Source organism: Neoarius graeffei, chromosome 10 (genome assembly GCF_027579695.1).
Source record: "Neoarius graeffei isolate fNeoGra1 chromosome 10, fNeoGra1.pri, whole genome shotgun sequence".
NCBI lineage: Eukaryota > Metazoa > Chordata > Actinopteri > Siluriformes > Ariidae > Neoarius > Neoarius graeffei.
This window is the reverse complement of record NC_083578.1, coordinates 42,195,574-42,217,911: the sequence shown is the minus strand read 5'-3', so window position 1 is coordinate 42,217,911 and position 22,338 is coordinate 42,195,574. Positions and strand designations below refer to the sequence as shown.

The following is a 22,338-nucleotide window of genomic DNA, read 5'->3' as shown; positions in this document are numbered from 1 at the left end:
TTTGTTTTTGCTCTCAGGCGGCAGAGGTCAAAGAGGGACCCATCAGTTCTGTACCTCAAGTACCGTCTTTGATGTCTTTCACAGCATGATTTAAGACACAGGTAAATAAGAGGTTGAAGAGCACGAGGGCCAGAACGCATACCATTTTTGTGATTTCAAATGTCAGATACCTCTCCACAAGAGAGTACTAGGCCTGTCATGTCATCTTGGAACAAGCAAATCAGATTCACAAATTTTCTTGGGCAGCCAAATTTCTCAAGTATTGTCCAGTGTGCCTCCCTGCTGACAGTATCAAAAGCCTTGGGCAGGTTAGAGGTGATTCTAGAGTCTGTTGTGGCCCCAAGCAAAAATTTCCAGGGGGCCCTTCTGACCAGTGTTCATCACCAATATGTTTATAAATAATCTGACACCAACGAAAAATGTATGAAACCAAAGTTTTTTAAATTCCAAATGTGAAAATACAATGGTAAAGAACAATAAAAACAATAAAAAACAAAATAAATAAGCCCTCGGGCCCCGACTCTCGGGGAGCCCCAAGCAGTTTCCTGCCTTGCCTGTTCACAAGCTGCGCGTCTGGGGCAGGTCAATGAAGACTGCATATAAGTCCAGATTCTGTTCCTTGCACTTTTCTTGCATCTGACAAAAATCATGTCAACAGTGCTGCGGCCTGGACAGAAGCCACATTGTGCCTCCGGTAGATTTTCTTCTGAGATGGTAGAGATCAGGCAGTTGAGGATGATGCGCACAAGGACCTTTCCAGCAATAGACAAAAGGGAAATGCCCCAGTAGTTGCCATAGTCTGATTTGCTACCCTTGTTTTTGAAAAGGGAGATGATCATGGTGTCTCTGAACTCTTGAGGCATGTCTTCTTCGCTTTGAATATATTGGCAGGGATGCCATCCATCCCAGGAGCTTTTCCTGAACTAGTTTGGCTGATGGCTTTCTCAGCCTCCTGCAAGGTTGGAGGGAGCTCAAGTCTGTCTATCATCAGTCTCTGCGGAATCTGGTCCAGGGCTTCTGTGCTGACAGTGGATGGTCTGTTGAGAAGGGTGCTGAAGTGTTCCCTCCACCTCTCATTGATGGCACTTCTCTCTTTCAACAGTGTGTCATTGGCTGACAGCAGAGGAGTCATGCTAGGTTTAGTTGGTCCCTATACTGCCTTGATGGAGCTAAAGAATATCTTGGAGTTCTTAGTATCAGCATAATGCTGGACTTAATCTGCTTTCTTGCTCCACCACTCACCCTGCATGCAGCAGATTGTACCTTGAGCCTGGCTCTGAAGTTGCTTGAAGTGGTCCCTTTTTGAGATGGAGGACATGTCATTCTGCCATGCTGTGAAGGCCTTTTGTTTTTCTTTCAAGAGCTGTGCGATGGCTTCATCATTCTCGTCAAACCAGTCCTGATGCACTCTCTTTTTTTTGGTCTGAGCATCAGCAGGGCTGCCTCCTTCACTGCTGTTTTTTCCCCCCACAATCTGTTTATTAACATTTTCAAGAAAAATAAATGGACATCGATACAGCAGTAATAGAACAAAGTTGCGAATAATGAGATAGAAACAAAAACCATGAGAAGATAAATGATACAAGCCAAAAACAAAACCCAAAATTAGAACTGAGAATGTGAACTTAAGTAACATGTGGATCATGACAGTAAAATAAAATACAAAAATAAAAACAGAAAAAAAACATTAAAAAAATAAATTGCTGGTCAGACTGCGGCCTGTCATATCACAATCAAATGTTACAGAGATATCTGATCAGTCACTCAGGGATGTCTGGGAAGTCCAGCTCTCGTACATGGTTGAAAAAGGGGTCCCACATCTCGTAAAATTTTCTCAGGGATCCCTTCGTTATGTACCTGATTCTTTCCAGTTTGACAAAATTAAGGATCTCCCTTATCCATAAAGTATATGAAAGAGGAGATGGAGATTTCCACTTAATCAGTATCAAGTGTCTGGCTAGAAGGGTGACAAAGGCTATAAAGGCTGACTCGAGGGAAGAAAGTGGAATTGTGGGTAACATAACACCAAACAATGCAGTCATAGCATTAGGTACAATCGGTTTTCTGGTAACTTTGGACAGTGAGCTAAAGATTTCTCCCCAGTCGGAAGACCAGAACATATGTACATGACTTGCTGGTGCTTGGCGACACCTGTCACAAGTTGGGTTCACATCTTTATAGATTTTAGAGAGTCTAACCTTTGTGAGGTCGGTGCAGTGTACAATTTTGCACTGGATCAGTACATGTTTTGTACAGATAGATGACTTGTGCACCTTATCAAAGGCTTCCTCCCAAAGTTCCTCAGAGATCTCCTCTCCCAGATCCACCTCCCAAAGTGCTTTAATAGAGTTCAAGGAAACTAGATGAAGAGAGTGAATCTGAGCATAAATGTGTGACATAATTCCTTTCAGAGCAGGTACTGGCTTGAGAAATGGGTCCAAGGGGGAATCAATGGGTAGATTATGAAACTGAGGGAATCGACTACTAACAAAGCTCTGAATCTGTAAGTACCTGAAGAAGTGTTGTTTAGGTAGGGTGAATTTTTCAACTAACTGATGGAAAGATGTGAAAGTGTTATCAATATATGTCTTTGAATGTTTTAATGCCCCGATTAGACCAAAAAGTGAATGCACCATCTACTAAAGATAGAGGAAAAGCATGATTTGCAGTTACTGTAGCTGATGTAGAATATATTTGGAGACCAAAATAGCATCTAAACTGATTCAAAATTCTCAGTCATTTTAGTAATAATATTTTTCATGTACCCAGAAGAGGGGCTCTTAATGGATGAGTGAGCTAATTCCAGAAGTGATACTGGAACACAGGAAGCAGCCTCCATTTTAAGCCAGACAGGTGGGGAGCAGAATGAGTCAAACTTTAGCCGGGATTGTATTATCCTAAGATTGGCTGCCCAATAGTAAAACCTCAAATTCGGTAGAGCCATTCCTCCCAGTGCCTTAGGCCTCTGTAAAAATTGTTTACGTATCCTTGGAAGTTTTTTTATTCCAAATAAATTCTAGAATAATGGAATCAATTTTATGACAAAAGGTTTGGGAGAGAAAAATGGGTACACACTGAAAGTTTAGGTAAGATATTCATCTTTACAGAGTTAATACATGCAGTAAAGACAGATTCAGCACAGATCAACAGTCAAAGTCCTCTTGTACATGGGTCAGAAGGGGGGCAAGATTAGCCTTATAAAGGTCTTTAAATTTATCAGTTACCTGAACCCCCAAGTAAGTGTAGCTGTGTTTTGTGATTTTGAAAGGTAGGCTATGTAACGAGTATTCATGTGCAGCCTTGTTTAAAGGGGATACTTTACTTTTATTTAAATTCAGTTTGTAACCGGAAATAACACAGAAAGAGTCGAAAATAGTGAGAGCAGCAGGGACAGATACTGAGAAATTAGATATATAGAGGAGATCATCAGCATAAAGAGAAACTCTTTGTTCTACTCCATTCCTGAAAATACCTGTAATGTGGGGGTCACAACGAAGTGCGATGGAGAAGGGCTCAATGGCTAATGCAAATAAGAGGGGACTGAAGGCCAATTTATGCTGACAACCCAGTCCTCGCAGATGGCGTCGCAGATGGCGTCTGCGAAGCCCCCCCCTTCGCAGACGCTCTGCGCGCACCTCCCAAAAATTGTGACCACCGCAGACAGCCTCGCAGACAGCGTCGCAGACAAGAGGGCTCTGATTGGTCCACTCAACATCTGCTGTACACGCACTTTCGCTTCCCTACTTTCCCGGTTTGTTTTGTTTTCATGACCGCCATTTTTAAAAACATGAGTGAAGATGGAGCAACATGAAGAGTGGTTGATCGAGGAAGTGAGGAAGTACGTACATCTATACGACTCCAGTTCTAGTCATTATAAGTAACCGGAGGATAAACACTCCACTGACCACACCCACCAACTACTCCTAGCGATTTCGCGACTTCGCGCCCCCTTGCGTTGTGGCGGTGAATAACATCATGCACGCCTATTACTCCCCGCTCAACAATAAATTACAACTGTCTGTGAAAAGCTATCTGCGAAAGCCTTGTCGCAAGAGCATGCAGAGGCCTTTAGGCGACAACCCTGCCGGGTGGAGCAATGAAGGGGAATGTATACTGAATGGGTGTTGTTTGTCCTCACTGAGGCAAGGGGAGATGAATACAGTAGTCTCACCCGTGAAATAAAGTTCTTTAAGGTGTGAAAGAGATACCTCCACTCCACGCGATCAAAGGCCTTTTCTGCATCTAAGGATATCACAGCCTGAGGCACAGAGGGCATAGATTGTATTAAAAAGTCATCTTATGTTAAAGAAAGAGTGCCTATTTTTAATAAATCCCGTTTGGTCAGGAGAGATAATGGTTGGGCGCACCGTTTCCAAACGAAGGGCAAGCATTTTAGACAGTAGTTTGAAATCCACATTTAACAGACTAATTGGGCGGTAAGAGGAGCAAGCAAGGGGATCCTTATTCTTTTTTAAAATTAGAGAAATAGAAGCTTAAGTGTTTGGGGTAGGCTAAGAGATTCAAAAGATTCATTAAACATATCTATTAAAATGGGGGCTAATTTATGCTGGAATTTCATATAAAGCTCAACTGGATAGCCGTCCGGCCCTGGACATTTGCCACCTTGCATAGATGAGATAGTAACAGAAAGTTCAGCAATAGTTATTGTTTTCTCCAGCTCTTTAACCCTATCGGGATAGACCAGAGGAATTTCAAGCAAAGCGAAAAAATTGTCAAAATCCTGTGTATCTGTAACTGTTTCAGATGTGTATAGTGAAGCATAATAATTTTTGAATTAATCATTAATTCTTATAGGGTCTATTGTAAAACCCGAGGATGTCCGAATTTGAGGAATTTGGTGAGAAGAAGTGTTGTGTCGTAATTGGTGGACCAATAATCTCCCAGCCTCATCACCCTGCTCATAATAGTTACTTCGGGACTTTAGAAGTAGTTCAACAGCCTGGTCCGTAGTCAATGTGTTGAATTCTGACTGTACCCTAGTAACAGAGGACGTAAAGGGAACGTTAGAATTTGGTTCTCTAAAGGTTAGGTTATAATCAAACCAAAAACTACCATTTAAAGAACATTCCCTTTGGTTACAGCAAAAACCAAACAAAGGCTAACGTTCCTTGAACTTTTAGGGAACCACTCATATGAAACGTTAGCCAGTAGTTGCACTGCTACCACCACACAACGTTATGCTTGGCTGTTTTTTGGTTGTTCTGAGAACCAGTGCTGACAGTTTTTGTTTCCTTGATATTTTACACTAGGCCAGCCTAGTGTGACATTATTCATTAATTTCTCCTGTTCATTTTTATGGTAGGGCTAAATTGGACCAAAGTGCAAATAGAGTAAAATACAAAAAGGTATGATATTTGTTTTAAATTCAGTGAAATGGAGACATACACAAAAGTAGGTCTAACTTACAAAGAGTGCAAAGAGTACCATACAAAGTGAATTATATTGCAAGTTGCATTCCAAACAGGGTTCCCCATTCATTGTGTGTGTGGTAGGCAAGAGCCTAATTACCTGATAATGCAAGGCATTGGTAGGCTGCTATTAAGATTCCACATATTAAATGGCTGATTAGCTGGCCATTGCATTTTATCTTTTGCAAACTTGTTTAAAGACAACATTATTGGTGCTGGATTTTGTGGATCCCTTGCATTTGTGGCCTTAAAAAACAATATTTCAAATTATATCCCGCAGTACAACAGTTTTTTCCCCCTAATGATTTGGTATGTTCTCTCCTTTTTCTCTTGGCTATGAAAAACTGTGTGCATATCACTGTATTAGTGCAGCCTTCATTCATTGTTTCTCCATTCATTGTTTTTATAGCACATTAATTGAACCAAAGCTGAAATAGAAAGAGTAAAGTAGGCTACAATAAAATAAGTACAGATGTCAAGTTGTTTTAAGTTGTTTTAAATTCAGTGAAATGCAGACACACATAAGTAGGCCAAGAGCCTAATTACTTGATAATGACAGCCATTGTTAGGCTACTGCTATTCAGATTCCACACATTAAATGGCTGATTAGCTGGCCATTGCATTTTATCTTTTGCAAACTGGTTTAAAGACAGCATTTATTGATGCTGAGTTTTGTGGACCCATTGTATTTGTGGCCTTAAAAAACAATATTTCATTTTTTATCCTGCAGTACAACACAGTTTTTTCCCCTAATGACTTGGTATGTTCTCTCCTTGTTTCTCTTGGCTATGAAAAACTGAGCATATCACTGTATTAGTGCAGCCCACAGACCTAAAGTAAACTATACTGGCAGTCGGTCACGTGGTACCGGAATCTGCGGCCGCCATTTTTGGCTACCCCAGACTTTACTCCAGACTTTCACAGCAAACTGTTATTGCTGTGTAGCCTATAAAAAATCGGCATGCAATGTGAAAATCCCTCCGAAAATAAATAAAATACTGTTAAACAACTCACAGCTGAGTTAGTCTGGGATAAGATGGCGTCCAGTTTCCACCTAGTGTTTAGAACAGGCGCTGCCAGTCTAGTTCATTTTAGGTCTGTGGTGCAGCCTTCATTCATTGTTTCTCCATTCATTGTTTTTATAGCACATTAATTGAACCAAAGCTGAAATAGAAAGAGTAAAGTATGCTACAATAAAATAAGTATATATGTCACAAGTTGTATTAAGTCAAGTAGACTACAATAAAAAATAAAATGTAGATGTCTCAATAAGTATTCCAAACTGAGTTTTAAATTCACACAAAAAACTAGACCAAGAGCAATTAAGCTTAGCCTACTTGCTAATGACAGTCATTCAGAGGCACATGAAATGGCTGGGCTATTAAAGCCATTGTGTGTGCATTCTGGCTTTTGGAAACTGGTTCAACCAGTTTTTGTTTTTGTAACTGACAAAGCTGCTACAGCAACACTTTGCAAATTCAATACATTGCCATATAACTCATGAGTTAACGTACACAATGGCATATTATTGTAGCAGTGGACTGAAATTATTAATCTACAAAATATGCGGTATGCCTTTAAGACTGCCTCGCGTGTGTGTGATGTCACGTCCTGTAATAGCTATGGTTAGAGAGCTCACTGGAAATGAGAGGACAACTGGATGTTTACGTTTTTGCAGAGGTTTTTTTTTTTCCCCTGTACACTAAACGAAAAGTCTAATGGCACAGCAATTCAGCATGCATCTATTTGAAAACGTTTCACCTTACGCCTACAGCAAGATCAACTGAAGGTATGTTGATAGTACAGCCATTTATTTAGCATGTTAGCTACCATGATGCCATCCTTTATGGAAAGAATCAAACTCTGCACTACAGTGAATTGTTATTACTAGAGTAATGCTGTAGTGCAGAACAGAATTACTACAGTGTTAGTGCAGTAAATGCTATAGTTTGGATAAAAATAAACGGCATACTGCAACGGCTCTGTACTTTAATGCAGAGGGCAATTTCGTGGACAGGAAACACTGCCGTCCTGCCGCAAGAAAAAAATGTATTGTTTTCGCATAAGGGATATCTGCCTCTATATTTACTAGAATAAATGGTTGTTGTTGCAAACTTTATGCGGTAGGCTATGTGGGTAGAAAATAGAAATGTATTTTTAGAATGTGGTAGTTTTATATCATGAGAGGGTTCTATGGAAGTCATTTGTTAACATTTTACTATCTAAACGTTTGTATCGCAACGACCGCCCTCAGTTTGAAATGAACATAGACTGCTGATTGGCCACCAGGTTGCCTGACGTGGTGGGGGTGTGGCTGTGAAGACATGGATAATTGGGTTGATCGCAATGAACAGAATCAATTGCTGCTATCTTCGGATGCAGAGAGCACCTTTTGCTTCAACAACTTCTACTTTGACAACAAAGCTTTGGATTCTACTTGACTACACGACTGGGATTCACTCTTGAAAAGGTAAGATTCATTTTATTGTGGTTAAAGGCTAGTTTATATACACTGTCTCAGGCTGGAGCTTCACTGGATGTGGTGCGCTACGCTTAGTCAAGTTGAGTCAAAATACATGAAGTTGAAAAATAATGGGCTATTTTTAGAATGTTCTCTGTGCTGCCTTTTCTGGTGTAGCTAATTCCATTGATTATAGTTAAGAATTTTAATATTATAGTAATAATACTATAATAGCTACTATAAAAGCTAATTCCATTGATTATAGTTAAGTCGTTGACTTAATGCATCCATTGTAGTCCCAGCCGCAGACACAAGTTGCCAACAAGTAATTGCAGAATATTTTTTATATATATATATATATATATATATATATATATATATATATATATAATATTCTGCAACAGACCATTCTTTTGTTACACATTTGTTTTGCTTTCCTGCTCGATTTAATGCAATGCTACTGTCATGTTTGTCTCACACATTCTTACCTTATCCCCAGTTTTAATCCGGTGTGTATTTTTGTCAAGTGCAAGTATGGTTGTAAACTGAAACACTGTGCTTAAATTTATGTTGTTGTTGTAATGTTGTATTTAAATTTTCCCCGCTTTTCATTGCAACAGGTACACATTGTTTGCATGGTATTGCATTGCAGCCAATGAGTTCAAAGAGGTTGGCCAGACAGATCTACACAAAGGAATGGAAGAGGGCGCGGCGAGAGGTGTTGAATGTGCGAGCACTGGTGCGTGCCCAGCTGGATGCAGGAGATGCAGCAAACAGGGCAGAGGAGTCTGCGTGAGATGCAGCAAGCAGGGAAGAGCAGGCTGCGCGAGATGCAGCAAGGACAGGCCAGGCTCTGCAAGAAGCAGAGCAACAACATAATGGACCTCAACACATGCCAGAGATACAACCGGCGGAGATTGAAGAACAGCCTGAGTTCATGGCAGAGCCAACAAGTTCGTTCAGCAGCTCGGAGCAGGACAGCAGCAGTCCCTCAACCCATGTCAGTCCAGCACCCAGCCGTCGGACATTGGAAGAGTCGTACATTGAGGAACAAACATCATCCGACCCAGTTGAGGGTACATTTGCTTTGAATTTTATATTTACTATCTGATTACAAGTTCTTAACCAAGAAAGCAAACACTAACAATTTTCTTTTCAAGAACTTCAGGAATGACCCATGGCGAAGAGGAGGGGGCTTCAGGCATGGCTGCCGTAATAAGGCGTAAGTACTTCATACACACTTGTTGATGTTCACACAGGAAAAGTGTATTGGGTATAAAACTAAAATGAATTTCATCTCAATTCTACCTGTAGTCCTGGAGGAACGAAAGAGGCTCCTATTGAGGACGACGGATGACACAAAAAGAAGTAAGTACTATATACACACACATTTTCACAGATGACAAGTATATTATGTTCAAAAACTAAAATGAATTCTATCACAAATGTACCTAGCCATGGAAGAGCACATGGGGCGAATGACTAGGAGAATGGAGGCTATGGAGAGGAGGATGGAGGCTATGGAAAGGAGGATGGAGGGTATGGAGAAGAAGTCAGAGACATTGGAGGCTGCTGTGGTCTCGAACCCGCCTCAGCCTCCTCTGCAGGAAGATGTGCTGTTGGGCCTATGCAGCACAGTGGAGGAGCTAGACAGGAGTCTGGCTCAACCAGAAAGAAGGAACCAAATGGTAATTAATTGGACATAATTATATATGAAATAAATTGTCATTGGTAATGTATTGATTTGGCTAATGAAAGTAGACCACATAAGCTCTCCAAATTAATTTTCATTGTATACTTATGTTTTTCTTGGTTTTTTTTTTTTGTAGAAACGTTTCCTTGAAAGCCTGGGAGGGGCGAATCCGGGGGCAGCCATTCGTCGCATTCTACGCCAGGTGGCTACCAACAATGTCCTGGCGCAGTACAGCCTGAGGGGGAGGAGAGCAAAAAAGCCTTTCCAGAACTTAACCCTTTGCAAAATTATAACGGGTAAGTGTTCATACATTTTTCAAATCAGTGTTATGCCAAGTTTGACTGAGATTTAAATGTGTAACTTTTTTTTTTACTTCTATTTGTAGAGGCCTGCATGCAGAACTTCCCTGGCAAGAAGGTAGCTGATATTGAGGAGTGCATTGGGCATGCACTGAAGTTTGCACCACACAGACGGTAAATTAAACTTAAGTCTTTTATCAATCGCTGAATATTCACAATAATTAAATGAAACGTTGGCACTAAGTTGGTGTTAAACGTTTTGTTTCTTATTCTTTTTAGGTCAGCTGGTCCTCAAGATTGAAGACGTACACCAACTTCTATGCACACGCACCCGTTTTTGGCATTTCTAAAATTTTTCTTATTTTTTGCCTTTATTGTATTTTATTAAGAAATAGTTTTCATAATTGTCTATAGTTGTCAGATGTTTTATAATGTATAATAATGTTGCACTGTGTTGCTGATGTCCTTACCAATGTTGTATTCTTGATATTTTTTTCGATTAAACTTTCTAGTCCTGCAACATTTTCCTGGTCATTCATCACTGCTTATATGTTCTGAAGTAAATAGTTGTCATGCAACCAAAACTTTTACAATGAATTACATACTACAGAAATATGACAACATTATGGTGAGGGAAAGAACATTGGGGGAACACTGAGGGAACCAAACATGTAACCAACGAGGTTACTAGAATGTTGTAGGGGAACCTTGTGGGAACCAACACATAATAAACAAGGTTGGGGGAACATCAGGAGCACGTCTAGGGAACCAAACATGTAACCAACAAGGTTATGGGAACGATATGGAAACGTTGAGGGAACAAACATGACATGAACAAGGATAAAGGGACAGTGTGAGAACGGTGAGGGAACCAAATGGGAACCACATGAGTAACGTTCTGGGAACCAAAATTAAACTTTCCTGCCAACCAAGTGACAACCTAAACAGAACCAAAAATGACTTTCAGGGAACTTAGCCGGAACCAAACTGGAACCAAAGGCTCGTGTTCCAGGAACGTTCTGGGAACCAAAAATTGTTAGTAGGGTAGGGACAGGTGTTCTTTGTACACATCTGGGGTTGGTGAAATAGCATATAAACTATCCAGCTGCACAAGACGCTTTTCTGTTTTCTCTCATTACTTACATACAAAATAATGTGTCCTCTAACATAAGCTTTTAATATTTCCCACAATACAGGCATGGAAATGTCAGGGATCTAAGAAATACTTAGAAACATATCGATTTGAGTAGAAATCCATTCCACAAAGTTTTCATCTGAAAGTAAACGCATATTAAAATGCCATGGCATATGTGGATGGACAGAACCCCTCAACTGGATACTCATGGCGACAGGAGCATGGTCAGAAATGACCGTAGCCTCATATGAGCATGAGCCCATGGAGGGGAGAATTCTGTTATCAACCAAAAAATAGTCTATCCAAGTAAATGTGTGATGCACATGGGAGAAAAAAAGAGTACACTTTATCAGTAGGATTGAAAAAAATGCCAGGGATCTGAGACTGCAAACTCATTCATGAAGGCATTAATTACTTTCGCAGATCTTGACGGCGTAGTAACCTTTGTGAATGAATGGTCCAGCCCTGGGCTCAACCAACAGTTAAAGTCACCTCCTAAAATGAGGAGGTGCGAGGACATATCAGGGAGGTTAGAAAAGAGTTGCCTATAAAGAAATCTGCATTGTCCCAGTTAGGAGCATACACATTCACAAGAAGGACCGGAGTATTGCACATCTTACCAGTAACAATTAAATATCTACCATTCGGATCAGAGGTCACATCAGAGCAAATAAAGGGAACTGATTTATGTAGCAAAATCGTAACCCCTCTGGACTTGCTATGAAATGAGGAGTAATAGGCATGACCAATCCACCCAGCTCTAATTCTTGGATAAACAGATGATTTCAAGTGTGTTTCTTGGAGAAAGACAACTTGAGCCTCCAAATGTTGAAGATGCTGTACAACCCTACTGCATTTTACTGGGGAGTTGAGACCTTTGCAGTTCCAACTAACAAACTTAAGCTCTTTTCCATCAGTATGTTGAATTAACCTGGGCTGGACCATTTGAAACTAGTGTGGAAAAGTAAAGACAACAGTGACAATAATGACCAAACAAACTTTACAGTAAAATGGAAGATTACACTGACCGGCAACACAACCAGCAAGAAAAAAGAAAAAATGTAAGACTGACATACTAAATACACAAAACCCTCATCTACATCCCACCCCAGCACAAGCATCTCCCCAACTGAGATGCACGCTAAAACTTCCCTAAACACAAGCAGTCTGAAACGCTCTGTGGTAACTCTAATAGGAACTCAGTAGTGCTATCTGAGATGAAATGTGACTAGTAGAGGATTCACAAGTGTACATAATACAAGCCACTTTAATAACTAAAAAAGTGTAGAAAAAAGGGAAAACATAAATGAGCAAAGAATCAACAATAATATTAACAATAAAACAAAATCACAGTCTCATGGACCAGGCAAGTCACCTGGGAGATTGTCTATAGTATTATAAACAGTCTAGCTGAAAAATGGAAATCCACGGTATAAACACACTGGTGCACTCATCTCACATAATAGGAGAGACAGACGACTCACAGTTACTTACAGTTCTTATTGACATAGTCGGCAGCTGCAGTAGAATCTTCAAATCTATGTGATGTCCCATCTGGCATAGTGATTTTGAGTGTTGCCAGGTAGAGAAGTCCAAACTTAACATCCAGGTAGGAGCAGAGATTGCGTTTCACTACACCAAACACAGCTTGTATCTTGGCAACAGAGGATGTGTAGTCAGGGGATACAGAGATCCTCTTGCCTTTGTAGAGAAGGGGCAAGGACTCTCTGTCCCCTTCAGTGGGGGTGTCCTTCACAAGGTGATCAAGATACTTGTAGAAAGTTTCCTTTGCTTCATTGCTGCTGGTCAGGGTAAGAGCGTAGGTGCTGATGACTGAAGCATGATGTCCAGAGTAAAGAGGAATTGCAGTTTCATCAGGCATTCACTGATGAAGACAGAGAGGTATGGTAACTGGTTGAGAAGTGTCGTCTTAATGGCCAGTCCCACTCCGTGAATTCTATCTTCTTTCTGGGCCTTGCTTTTCCAGAAGAAGGTGTAGCTGCTCTTGGGTTCAGCAACAGATCCTTCCCCTGCAAGCCTGGTTTCACTCAGTGTGGCATTGTCTATTCTGTATTGAGCCAACTCTCTTGCTAGAAGGGCTGTTCTCCTCTCGTCTTGCAGAGGTTTGCCTGTCCATCATTGTACAGATGTTTCATGCACCAAAGATCATAGTTTTCTTTTTTGTAGGTTTCCTTGTTATTTGTTGATTTTGACTGCTGTGTGGGTAGAACTGCCAGCTGTGGCTAGCTAGCCAGTTGGGGTAGGGACGAGCAATGTTTTGAGACATCTTTTCTAGTCTCTTCCCCTCCTGTGAGGGTGAGCAGTGCTACCCTAAATAGACTGCTCAGTCACTCCTCTGTCATCCTGGGGTCAGAGATAAGAGAGCAGCCATTGTTGCTAGGCCGCCTGGGTGCAGGGTTGAGACTACAACTCCCAGTGGTCACCTCCACCTGTTGCTTCGCCCCTTCCCCACCGCCACAGGGCTTTAAAGATAGCAGAGCATGAAAGATGAGAGATTGCACATAGAAACTTGTGCGGGAAGTAATTATAGTGGGAAATTTGATGTACAGGACAATCCCATTCTCTCAGCCTAGGAAGTCAGATTCCAATGTTACAAAAGAACAGTCATGACCAGAGACTTCTTCGGCTGCAGTAGATGACCACAATGCCTGGAGTGTCTTGCCATGCCCTAAGCACTCCACAATGCTATGCTGTCACTGACTTCATGACCATTGGGCCTTTGTTGGCCTCCTCCACTCAATCTGCCGGGTCCAATCTTCACATGCAGGGACAGACACATCCCATATTCTGGATCACCAGCAGGTTTATGACCCAACCGGCTACCCATGCCTGGTTTAGCCTGCCTGCCAAAGCAGTTGCCCATGGTGTGGCCACTGTGCATGCTACAGCTTCATGAAGCCACAGGTGAGAGCTGGGTGCCAGGTATGATCCAAAGCAGGATGAGCTACCCTCCTTTGAAAGGGCATGGCAAGCCCCTGCTGCAGAGGTACTCTCCCTTACTGTCACCCTTTATATATATATATATATATATATATATATATATATATATATATATATACAACCCCGATTCCAAAAAAGTTGGGACAAAGTACAAATTATAAATAAAAACGGAATGCAATGATGTGGAAGTTTCAAAATTCCATATTTTATTCAGAATAGAACATAGATGACATATCAAATGTTTAAACTGAGAAAATGTATCATTTAAATAGAAAAATTAGGTGATTTTAAATTTCATGACAACACATCTCAAAAAAGTTGGGACAAGGCCATGTTTACCACTGTGAGACATCCCCTTTTCTCTTTACAACAGTCTGTAAATGTCTGGGGACTGAGGAGACAAGTTGCTCAAGTTTAGGGATAGGAATGTTAACCCATTCTTGCCTAATGTAGGATTCTAGTTGCTCAACTGTCTTAGGTCTTTTTTGTTGTATCTTCTGTTTTATGATGCGCCAAATGTTTTCTATGGGTGAAAGATCTGGACTGCAGGCTGGCCAGTTCAGTACCCGGACCCTTCTTCTACGCAGCCATGATGCTGTAATTGATGCAGTATGTGGTTTGGCATTGTCATGTTGGAAAATGCAAGGTCTTCCCTGAAAGAGACGTCATCTGAATGGGAGCATATGTTGCTCTAGAACCTGGATATACCTTTCAGCACTGATGGTGTCTTTCCAGATGTGTAAGCTGCCCATGCCACACACACTAATGCAACCCCATACCATCAGAGATGCAGGCTTCTGAACTGAGCGCTAACAACAACTTGAGTCGTCCTTCTCCTCTTTAGTCCGAATGACACGGCGTCCCTGATTTCCATAAAGAACTTCAATTTTTTTTTTGATCAAATGTTTTTTATTTTCATACCATAGAAATGTACATTACAAGAAGTTAAAGGAAACATGAATTAAAAATAGAAACAAATTTTAAACACACACAATTTCTCCCCTCCCCCCACCCACCCCACCCCCATGGCGACCCCCACCCAGCCCATCCCGGATATCAAAATAAAATACAGATATCAGAAATAAATGTACACATTTGAAAATATGATTCAACAATAAAAGATCAAACTATACATATTTATATTATGGCTGATTGTGCTGCACTTTTCCTTTGACCAGAGAGTATGCTGCATCCCATGCACGAATTGTTTTTTTGCTGGCTCCATGCATCCGTGCAACAGATCTCTCCACCATAACAATGTCAAGAAAAGAGTTTGCCCATTGCTGCCATGGCAAGGTGTGAGGTGGCTGCCATCTCAATGCCAGCATTTTCTTAGCTGCTGTAAGTCCAACCAATAGTATGCACCTTTGTTGCAGAGAAAGTTCAAAGGTAGAGTCATCATTGAGCAAGAGTAAAGACGGCAAACATGGGATATTGGTCTCCAGCATGTCGCTCAGGGTGGTAGAAATCAGTTTCCAAAAAGCAGACACACTGGAGCATTCCCAAAACATATGCATAAATGACCCAACAGTATTCAGAGTGCAAAAGTCACAATTGGGAGATGAAATAATTTTCATCGCATGACGTTTCCTGGGGGTCAAATAAAATCTATGTATGAATTTAAAATGTATTAGTTGGTGGTCAGGATTTTTGTAGGTGTCCTGTAAGTTTTCCCACACAGTGTCCCAGCAAATGTCTTCCTCTCCCAAAGAGGAGAGGTCCCTATCCCAAACACTTTCCACTGCCAACAATGCACGAGGATTAGAAATGAATTTGTAGAGTTTAGAAACTAACCCACGTGTATGATTTTGTTTGGCAAATATTTTATTTAGTGGATGGGTTAGCAGTGGAACACCCCAGGGGATGCCATATGCCTTCATGGCAGATCTCAGTTGCAAATAAAAGAAAAATGATGAACCAGGCAAGTCGAATTTGGCTTGTAAATCACTAAAGGAGCGCAAACCATCATTATTAAACATCTTTAAGGGTGTGAACTCCCTTATCCTTCCATACTAGAAATGAAGAGGGCTTTTGCCCAACCAGGAGAGAAAAATTATTAAATATAGGGGAATGCGTGTGACACTTTAAGTCCACCTTAGTGTAATTCATTACAGTCTGGCAAGTCTTTAGCAAATAGGCTATTATAGGGCCAAGGTGCGTCTTAGCTGTTTTAGATGGTATGTTGGAGTATATCAGGTCTTGGAGCCTGTATGGTTGGGAGATATTTTCTTCAATTGATTTCCATGAAACAGACACATCGGAATTAAAACATACATACAAAGGTCGAAGGACAAAGGACCAAAAATACATTTTGAAGTTCGGTAGACCCAATCCGGCGGCACGGTGGTGTAGTGGTTAGCGCTGTTGCCTCACAGCAAGAAGGTCCTGGGTTCGAGCCCCATGGCCGGCGAGGGCCTTTCTGTGTGGAGTTTGCATGTTCTCCCCATGTCTGCGTGGGTTTCCTCTGGGTGCTCCGGTTTCCCCCACAGTCCAAAGACATGCAGGTTAGGTTAACTGGTGACTCTAAATTGACCGTAGGTGTGAATGTGAGTGTGAATGGTTGTCTGTGTCTATGTGTCAGCCCTGTGATGACCTGGCGACTTGTCCAGGGTGTACCCTGCCTTTCGCCCGTAGTCAGCTGGGATTGCCTGCAACCCTGTAGAAGGATAAAGCGGCTAGAGATAATGAGATGAGATGAGGTAGACCCAATCCTCCCTGCATCTTATCCCGCTGAAGAGGTTTCAGTCTGGGCCTCTTCCCATTCCATATAAATTTAGATATCAGAGAATGTAATTTATCCCAGTAACCTTTTGGGGGAGGAAGTGGGATCATTGAGGAGTAGAAATTGACCCGGGGCAGAATATCCATTTTAATTATTGATACTCTGGCCTGAAGAGAGTTTGGAAGCTTCGCCCATCGCTCTAAATCCTTTACAATTTGGTTATGTATGTTTTGAAAATTATGAGATGCTATATGTAATATAGAGGGTGAAATATCAACCCCAAGGTATTTGAACTGGCCCACTACAGGAATGTTAGAAGGTAACGGCGTTACTGATCGGACTGAATTTAAGTGCATTAGTGATGATTTACTCCAATTAATTTTATATCCAGATAATGAGCTAAACGAATCAAAAATAGATAATAAATGTGGAAGAGAAGAGCCTGTATCACCAGTATAAAGAAGAATCTCATCGGCAAATAAAGATGTACGGTGTTCAGAGTCACTGATAGAAATGGGAACAATAGAAGGATGTTGCCTGATTTTTGAGCCAGTGGCTCAAGAGAGAGCGCAAAAAGCAAAGGAGAGAGGGGGCAACCCTGGCGGGTGCCCCTAGATACAGGAATCTTTGAAGAGAAAATACTATTAGTATAAACCATTGCACAGGGGTTTGCATACAAGACCTTAATCATTTCGATAAAGACTGAACCTAGTCCAAATTTTTCCAGCGTCAGCCATAAGTAATCCATTTCTAGCCTGTCAAATGCCTTTTCCGCGTCAAGAGACAGGACTGAACATGGCAAATCAATCTTATTAGCAGTATGGATGATATGAAGAAGGCGGCGTACATTATCAGACACTAGTCTTCCCTTGATAAACCCAGTCTGATCGTTATGTATTAAACTTGTCAAAAAACCCTCAAGTCGTGAGGCTAGAACCTTGGAATATAATTTCACATCTCCATTTAAAAGAGATAAGGGTCTGTAATTACCACATTGGGAAGGGTCTTTGTTTGGTTTAAGAAGTAGTGTTATTATTGCAGTGTTGACACTTGAATTAAAAGCACCTTTGTCAATAGCAGAATTAATCATATCTAACAACGGGGGACCAAGTATATCCCAAAAGGCTAAGTATACTTCTGGAGGGATACCATCCCAGCCTGGGGATTTACCCCTCTTCATACTGACAAGAGTCTTTCTCAGCTCCTCCACTGTGATTGGAGCCGCAAGATTGTCTGAATTTTGGCTGGTGAGAGTGGGGAGTTCAAGGCCATTGAAAAAGTCTTCGCAGGATTCCATATTTAGCAATACCTCAGAAGAATAAAGGTTAGAATAGAATTTTTTGAATGCCTCATTAATTTCACGTGGGTCAGTTAAAGTACCAGTAGATGTTTTGATAGTCATGACACTAGAAAATTTCTCATTCTGTTTCAGTCGTAAGGCTAGCAGATGGCTAGGCCTAGAACCATTAAAGTAATAATTTCTTCTTGTTCTATGTATTAAAAACTCAGCTCTTTGTCTCAATAAAGAGTTCAGCTCAGTTCTTGTTGCAGATATTTTCCCATTCAGGGTGTCAGACTGTGTGTTTTGTCTTTCTGACTCAAGTTGAACAAGAGTGCCCTCTAATTCACTTATTTTACGAAGCCTATTTTTCTTAAGATAAGATGAAAAAGAAATAGTCGAGTCCCTAATCGATCCCTTAATAGCATCCCATAAATATCTGGGATCCTCTACTGAACCTTTATTTATTTCTATAAAAGTGTTCAAAGAGTTACTAAGAAAAGTACAGAATTCCTCATTTTGGAGAAGGGATGTATTAAAGCGCCACCGTGGGGCTCTGGGTAGAGTACCCATCAACGTAATATGAGCTGAAACCACACTATGATCTGATAATGAGGAGGGTATAATTGCTACATTATGAACTTCAGAAAAAGACACAGGAGATGTTAAAATATAGTCTATTCTAGAGAAAGTCTGGTGTCTGGCTGAATAGAAAGTGTATTGTTTTGAAGTGGGATTAGTTAAACGATATAGGTCTACCAAACTGAGAGATGACAAGACATCTTGAATATCTTTTGATGCACTTAATTGAGATGGGGTTGGTTTTTGAGCTGATTTGTCCAAAGCTAGATTAATACAAGCATTCATATCTGCACCTAAAATAAGAGAAAAGTCATGTAATTGTGCTAGAACTGAGATTAGTTTAGGGAAAAAATCCGATTCATACAGAGAAGGGGCAGAAACAGAAATGAAAGCAAATTTGCGGCCTGAAATGTTAGTTTTGATGTAAGAAATTCTACCATCTTCACTCCCATACTTTCCCATTATGTTCAATGAGAGGCTGCATTTCAATACTATTAATGAACCTCTTGTTTTTGAGTTTAAAGATGCAGAGGACACAACATAGTAGTGTTTGTTTGCAAAGCGTTGAGTATCCTGAGTTCTTAAATGTGATTCTTGTATGAATGCCACATCGACTAATTGCCTATGTAAGAAGTCTAAGCAAGCAGCACACTTAATAGGGCCATTCAGCCCATTAACATTCCAGCTAATTACATGAAGCTTTGCCATAATGTTAAAAATGTGTTATAGTTTGAGAAATAAAATAAAATGAAACGAGGTATTGAGCAGTAAGTACATCAATTTAAAAGTAAGATATCCATGCCCACCCCAAAAACAACCCTGTCGCCATGACCCCATAGCCCTCCTCAGAACGTTAGAGGGCAGTATAACACCACATCCCCAGTCAGCTCCTACAGAGCTTGGTGCACCCCAAAACATTGGACCCGTGATCCTAGAGTACAGTAGTAACCCTCAAACAAAAAAAACCCACAACCCCCCTCATTCATTTAACTAGATACCACATTGTAGATTAATGTAAATTAGGCTATTCGGTGAGCACAGAATGCCCAAAAAGAAGCCATTAAAGCGTCGAGTAGACTAAGCGATTATTCAAATGAAAAGAAACAAGAATAGCAAACAAATTCGGCCATTAACAGTGACAAAACCAACAAAAAGTATTTCTAATAACTCCAATACTTAGCTATCCAGAGTCCCCGCAAAATATTTTGCCTCCTGCGGAGTTTCAAAGAAGTGGCTGGCTCCACCACGCATCACTTTCAGTTTAGCAGGATATTGCAGGAATGTACGGAAACCCTTCTTCTGTAACTCGTCGATCACGTCGGAGAAGGTCAGTCTGCGAGCGAAGGTTTGTTTGCTGTAGTCCGGAGAAAATCGAATCGCCGTCCCATCCACTTCTACAGCTGTTTTCCGTGCTGCGGCCAGGATCTTATCTCTGTCGGTGAATCTTAGCAGCTTCAGCAGAATAGTGCGTGAGATGGGCTTCTGGTTGGAGTCTTCCCGTTCAGGGCCAACTCGATGGGCTCGCATTATTTCAACGGAGCCTAGCTCTGGGAACCACTTTGGTATGGCATTAGACAAATAGGAAAGAGGATTACTTGTTTCACGGTTTTCAGGAATCCCTTTTATCCTTATGTTGTCTCGCCGCGATCGGTCCTCTAGGTCAGCAATTTTGTTCTCCAGCTTAGTGCAGAGAGCTGTCAGTTTGTCCACTGAGGTAGAGAGTCGGCTGTCCACCTCCGCCAGATGGTTATTACTCATTTCAATTTGCTCCATGCACGTCGAGGTGTCAGCACGAATGGATGAAATCTCGTTTCGAACTTCTGACATTTGTTCAGCCACGATGGCTTGGGTTTTCTCTGAAAGTTGCGCAACCACATCATCCACGAATTTGGGAATAGCTTCCTTAATAGCATCTGCCACTGCTAGCTTAACTAGCTTAGAAAGTTCTTCACTGTCGACAGCACGGATATGGTCTTGAGCTTGTTTAGAAGATTGTTTTTTCGATGATGACGCCATCACTATCAAAAGTTATCACTAGTTAAAAAATTCCGACCAAAATAAAGATCAAATATGTGGTAAAATTATTAAATTAAAGGGGTAACTGCGGAGCCCTCGCGAAAAGCCACCACATCCCTCGCCGCGGTCATGTGACTCTAAGAACTTCAAATTTTGATTCGTCTGACCACAGAACAGTTTTCCACTTTGCCACAGTCCATTTTAAATGAACCTTGGCCCAGAGAAGACGTCTGCGCTTCTGGATCATGTTTAGATGCGTCTTCTTCTTTGAACTATAGAGTTTTAGCTGGCAATGGGGGATGGCACGGTCAATTGTGTTCACAGATAATGTTCTCTGGAAATATTCCTGAGCCCATTTTGTGATTTCCAATACAGAAGCATGCCTGTATGTGATGCAGTGCTGTCTAAGGGCCCGAAGATCACGGGCACCCAGTATGGTTTTCGGGCCTTGACCCTTCCGTACAGAGATTCTTCCAGATTCTCTGAATCTTTTGATGATATTATGCACTGTAGATGATGATATGTTCAAACTCTTTGCAATTTTACACTGTCGAACTCCTTTCTGATATTGCTCCACTATTTGTCGGTGCAGAATTAGGGGGACTGGTGATCCTCTTCCCATCTTTACTTCTGAGAGCCACTGCCACTCCGAGATGCTCTTTTTATACCCAGTCATGTTAATGACCTATTGCCAGTTGACCTAATGAATTGCAATTTGGTCCTCCAACTTTTCCAGCCTCTTATTGCCCCGTCCCAACTTTTTTGAGATGTGTTGCTGTCATGAAATTTCAAATGAGCCAATATTTGGCATGAAATTTCAAAATGTCTCACTTTCGACATTTGATATGTTGTCTATGTTCTATTGTGAATACAATATCAGTTTTTGAGATTTGTAAATTATTGCATTCTATTTTTATTTACAATTTGTACTTTGTCCCAAATTATTTGGAATCAGGGTTGTATTATTATTATTATTATTATTATTATTATTATTATTATTATTATTATTATTATTTTTCTTGTTCTTTTTCTTCAACACTTTGCCATTTTGGAGGCACTTTGCCATTGGTGGTTCCCATGGGTGAAAACTCATGAAATTTGGTACACACGTCAGTCATGCGCACCCCTACTCAGCGATAGGGGCTTGACTCCAGGCATCTCCGGGGGACTCCATAGCGCCCCAATATGTCATTGAGACACCACCTTGGTATATAGTTTCACCTATCCGTGTCAAATTTGGGAGGTGTGTGGAGTGCCCCTAGATGAACAAAATTGCAATATACATTGCATCAGCCATACTCAACAGCAAATGAGATACTTTTGGTTTTGTGCGTTTTGACGTGTTATATTTTAACGTACTCCTCCTAGGGGGTTTGTTGGATTCATGCCATATTTGGTATACCGTAAAATACCAAATAATAGCCCGGGCGATTATTTGTCTCAATCACGTAAGAGACCCGGCGCGTATTAGAGACTAGGCGGCTATTTGGAACAGGCGATTAATTCCTTCTTCACAAATACCTTCCCCAAAATCTACCTCAAAACGGGGAAAAAAATCATTCTCAGATAGGCCTACTTTTAACCAGTATAACTTACAGTTTGTTTAGAGTTAGATTACAGATAGCACGGTGCCGACTTCGGGGAATTTTGAAGACGCAGAATGCATCTTCGCATGGCACAGTCGGGGTGGATAAAGGATAAATCACACACCTTTTCCTGTTAATGACTAGTTAAGCGCATGCTTTACAAAATAATCAAGAA

At 41.0% G+C, this 22,338-nt stretch overlaps 1 protein-coding gene across 4 annotated transcripts in view; it reads left to right on the top strand.

The window, feature by feature from the left end:
- Positions 1 to 10,351, top strand: part of LOC132893067 (uncharacterized) — a 46,601-nt gene extending 36,250 nt beyond the window's left edge. For 2 of the 4 annotated variants that reach the window (XM_060931803.1, XM_060931802.1), the window contains exons 2-9: positions 7,719 to 7,899; positions 8,511 to 8,966; positions 9,059 to 9,112; positions 9,205 to 9,258; positions 9,346 to 9,578; positions 9,720 to 9,879; positions 9,969 to 10,056; positions 10,162 to 10,351. In XM_060931803.1, the coding sequence (XP_060787786.1) occupies positions 8,783 to 8,966; positions 9,059 to 9,112; positions 9,205 to 9,258; positions 9,346 to 9,578; positions 9,720 to 9,879; positions 9,969 to 10,056; positions 10,162 to 10,183 (795 nt within the window). In that variant the 5' untranslated portion in view covers positions 7,719 to 7,899; positions 8,511 to 8,782 and the 3' untranslated portion in view covers positions 10,184 to 10,351. Of the gene's footprint in view, positions 1 to 5,667; positions 7,219 to 7,718; positions 7,900 to 8,510; positions 8,967 to 9,050; positions 9,113 to 9,204; positions 9,259 to 9,345; positions 9,579 to 9,719; positions 9,880 to 9,968; positions 10,057 to 10,161 lie in introns of those variants that run through there. The other 2 variants (XM_060931801.1, XM_060931804.1) reach the window with 2 other exon arrangements.
- Positions 10,352 to 22,338: the final 11,987 nt, after the last annotated feature.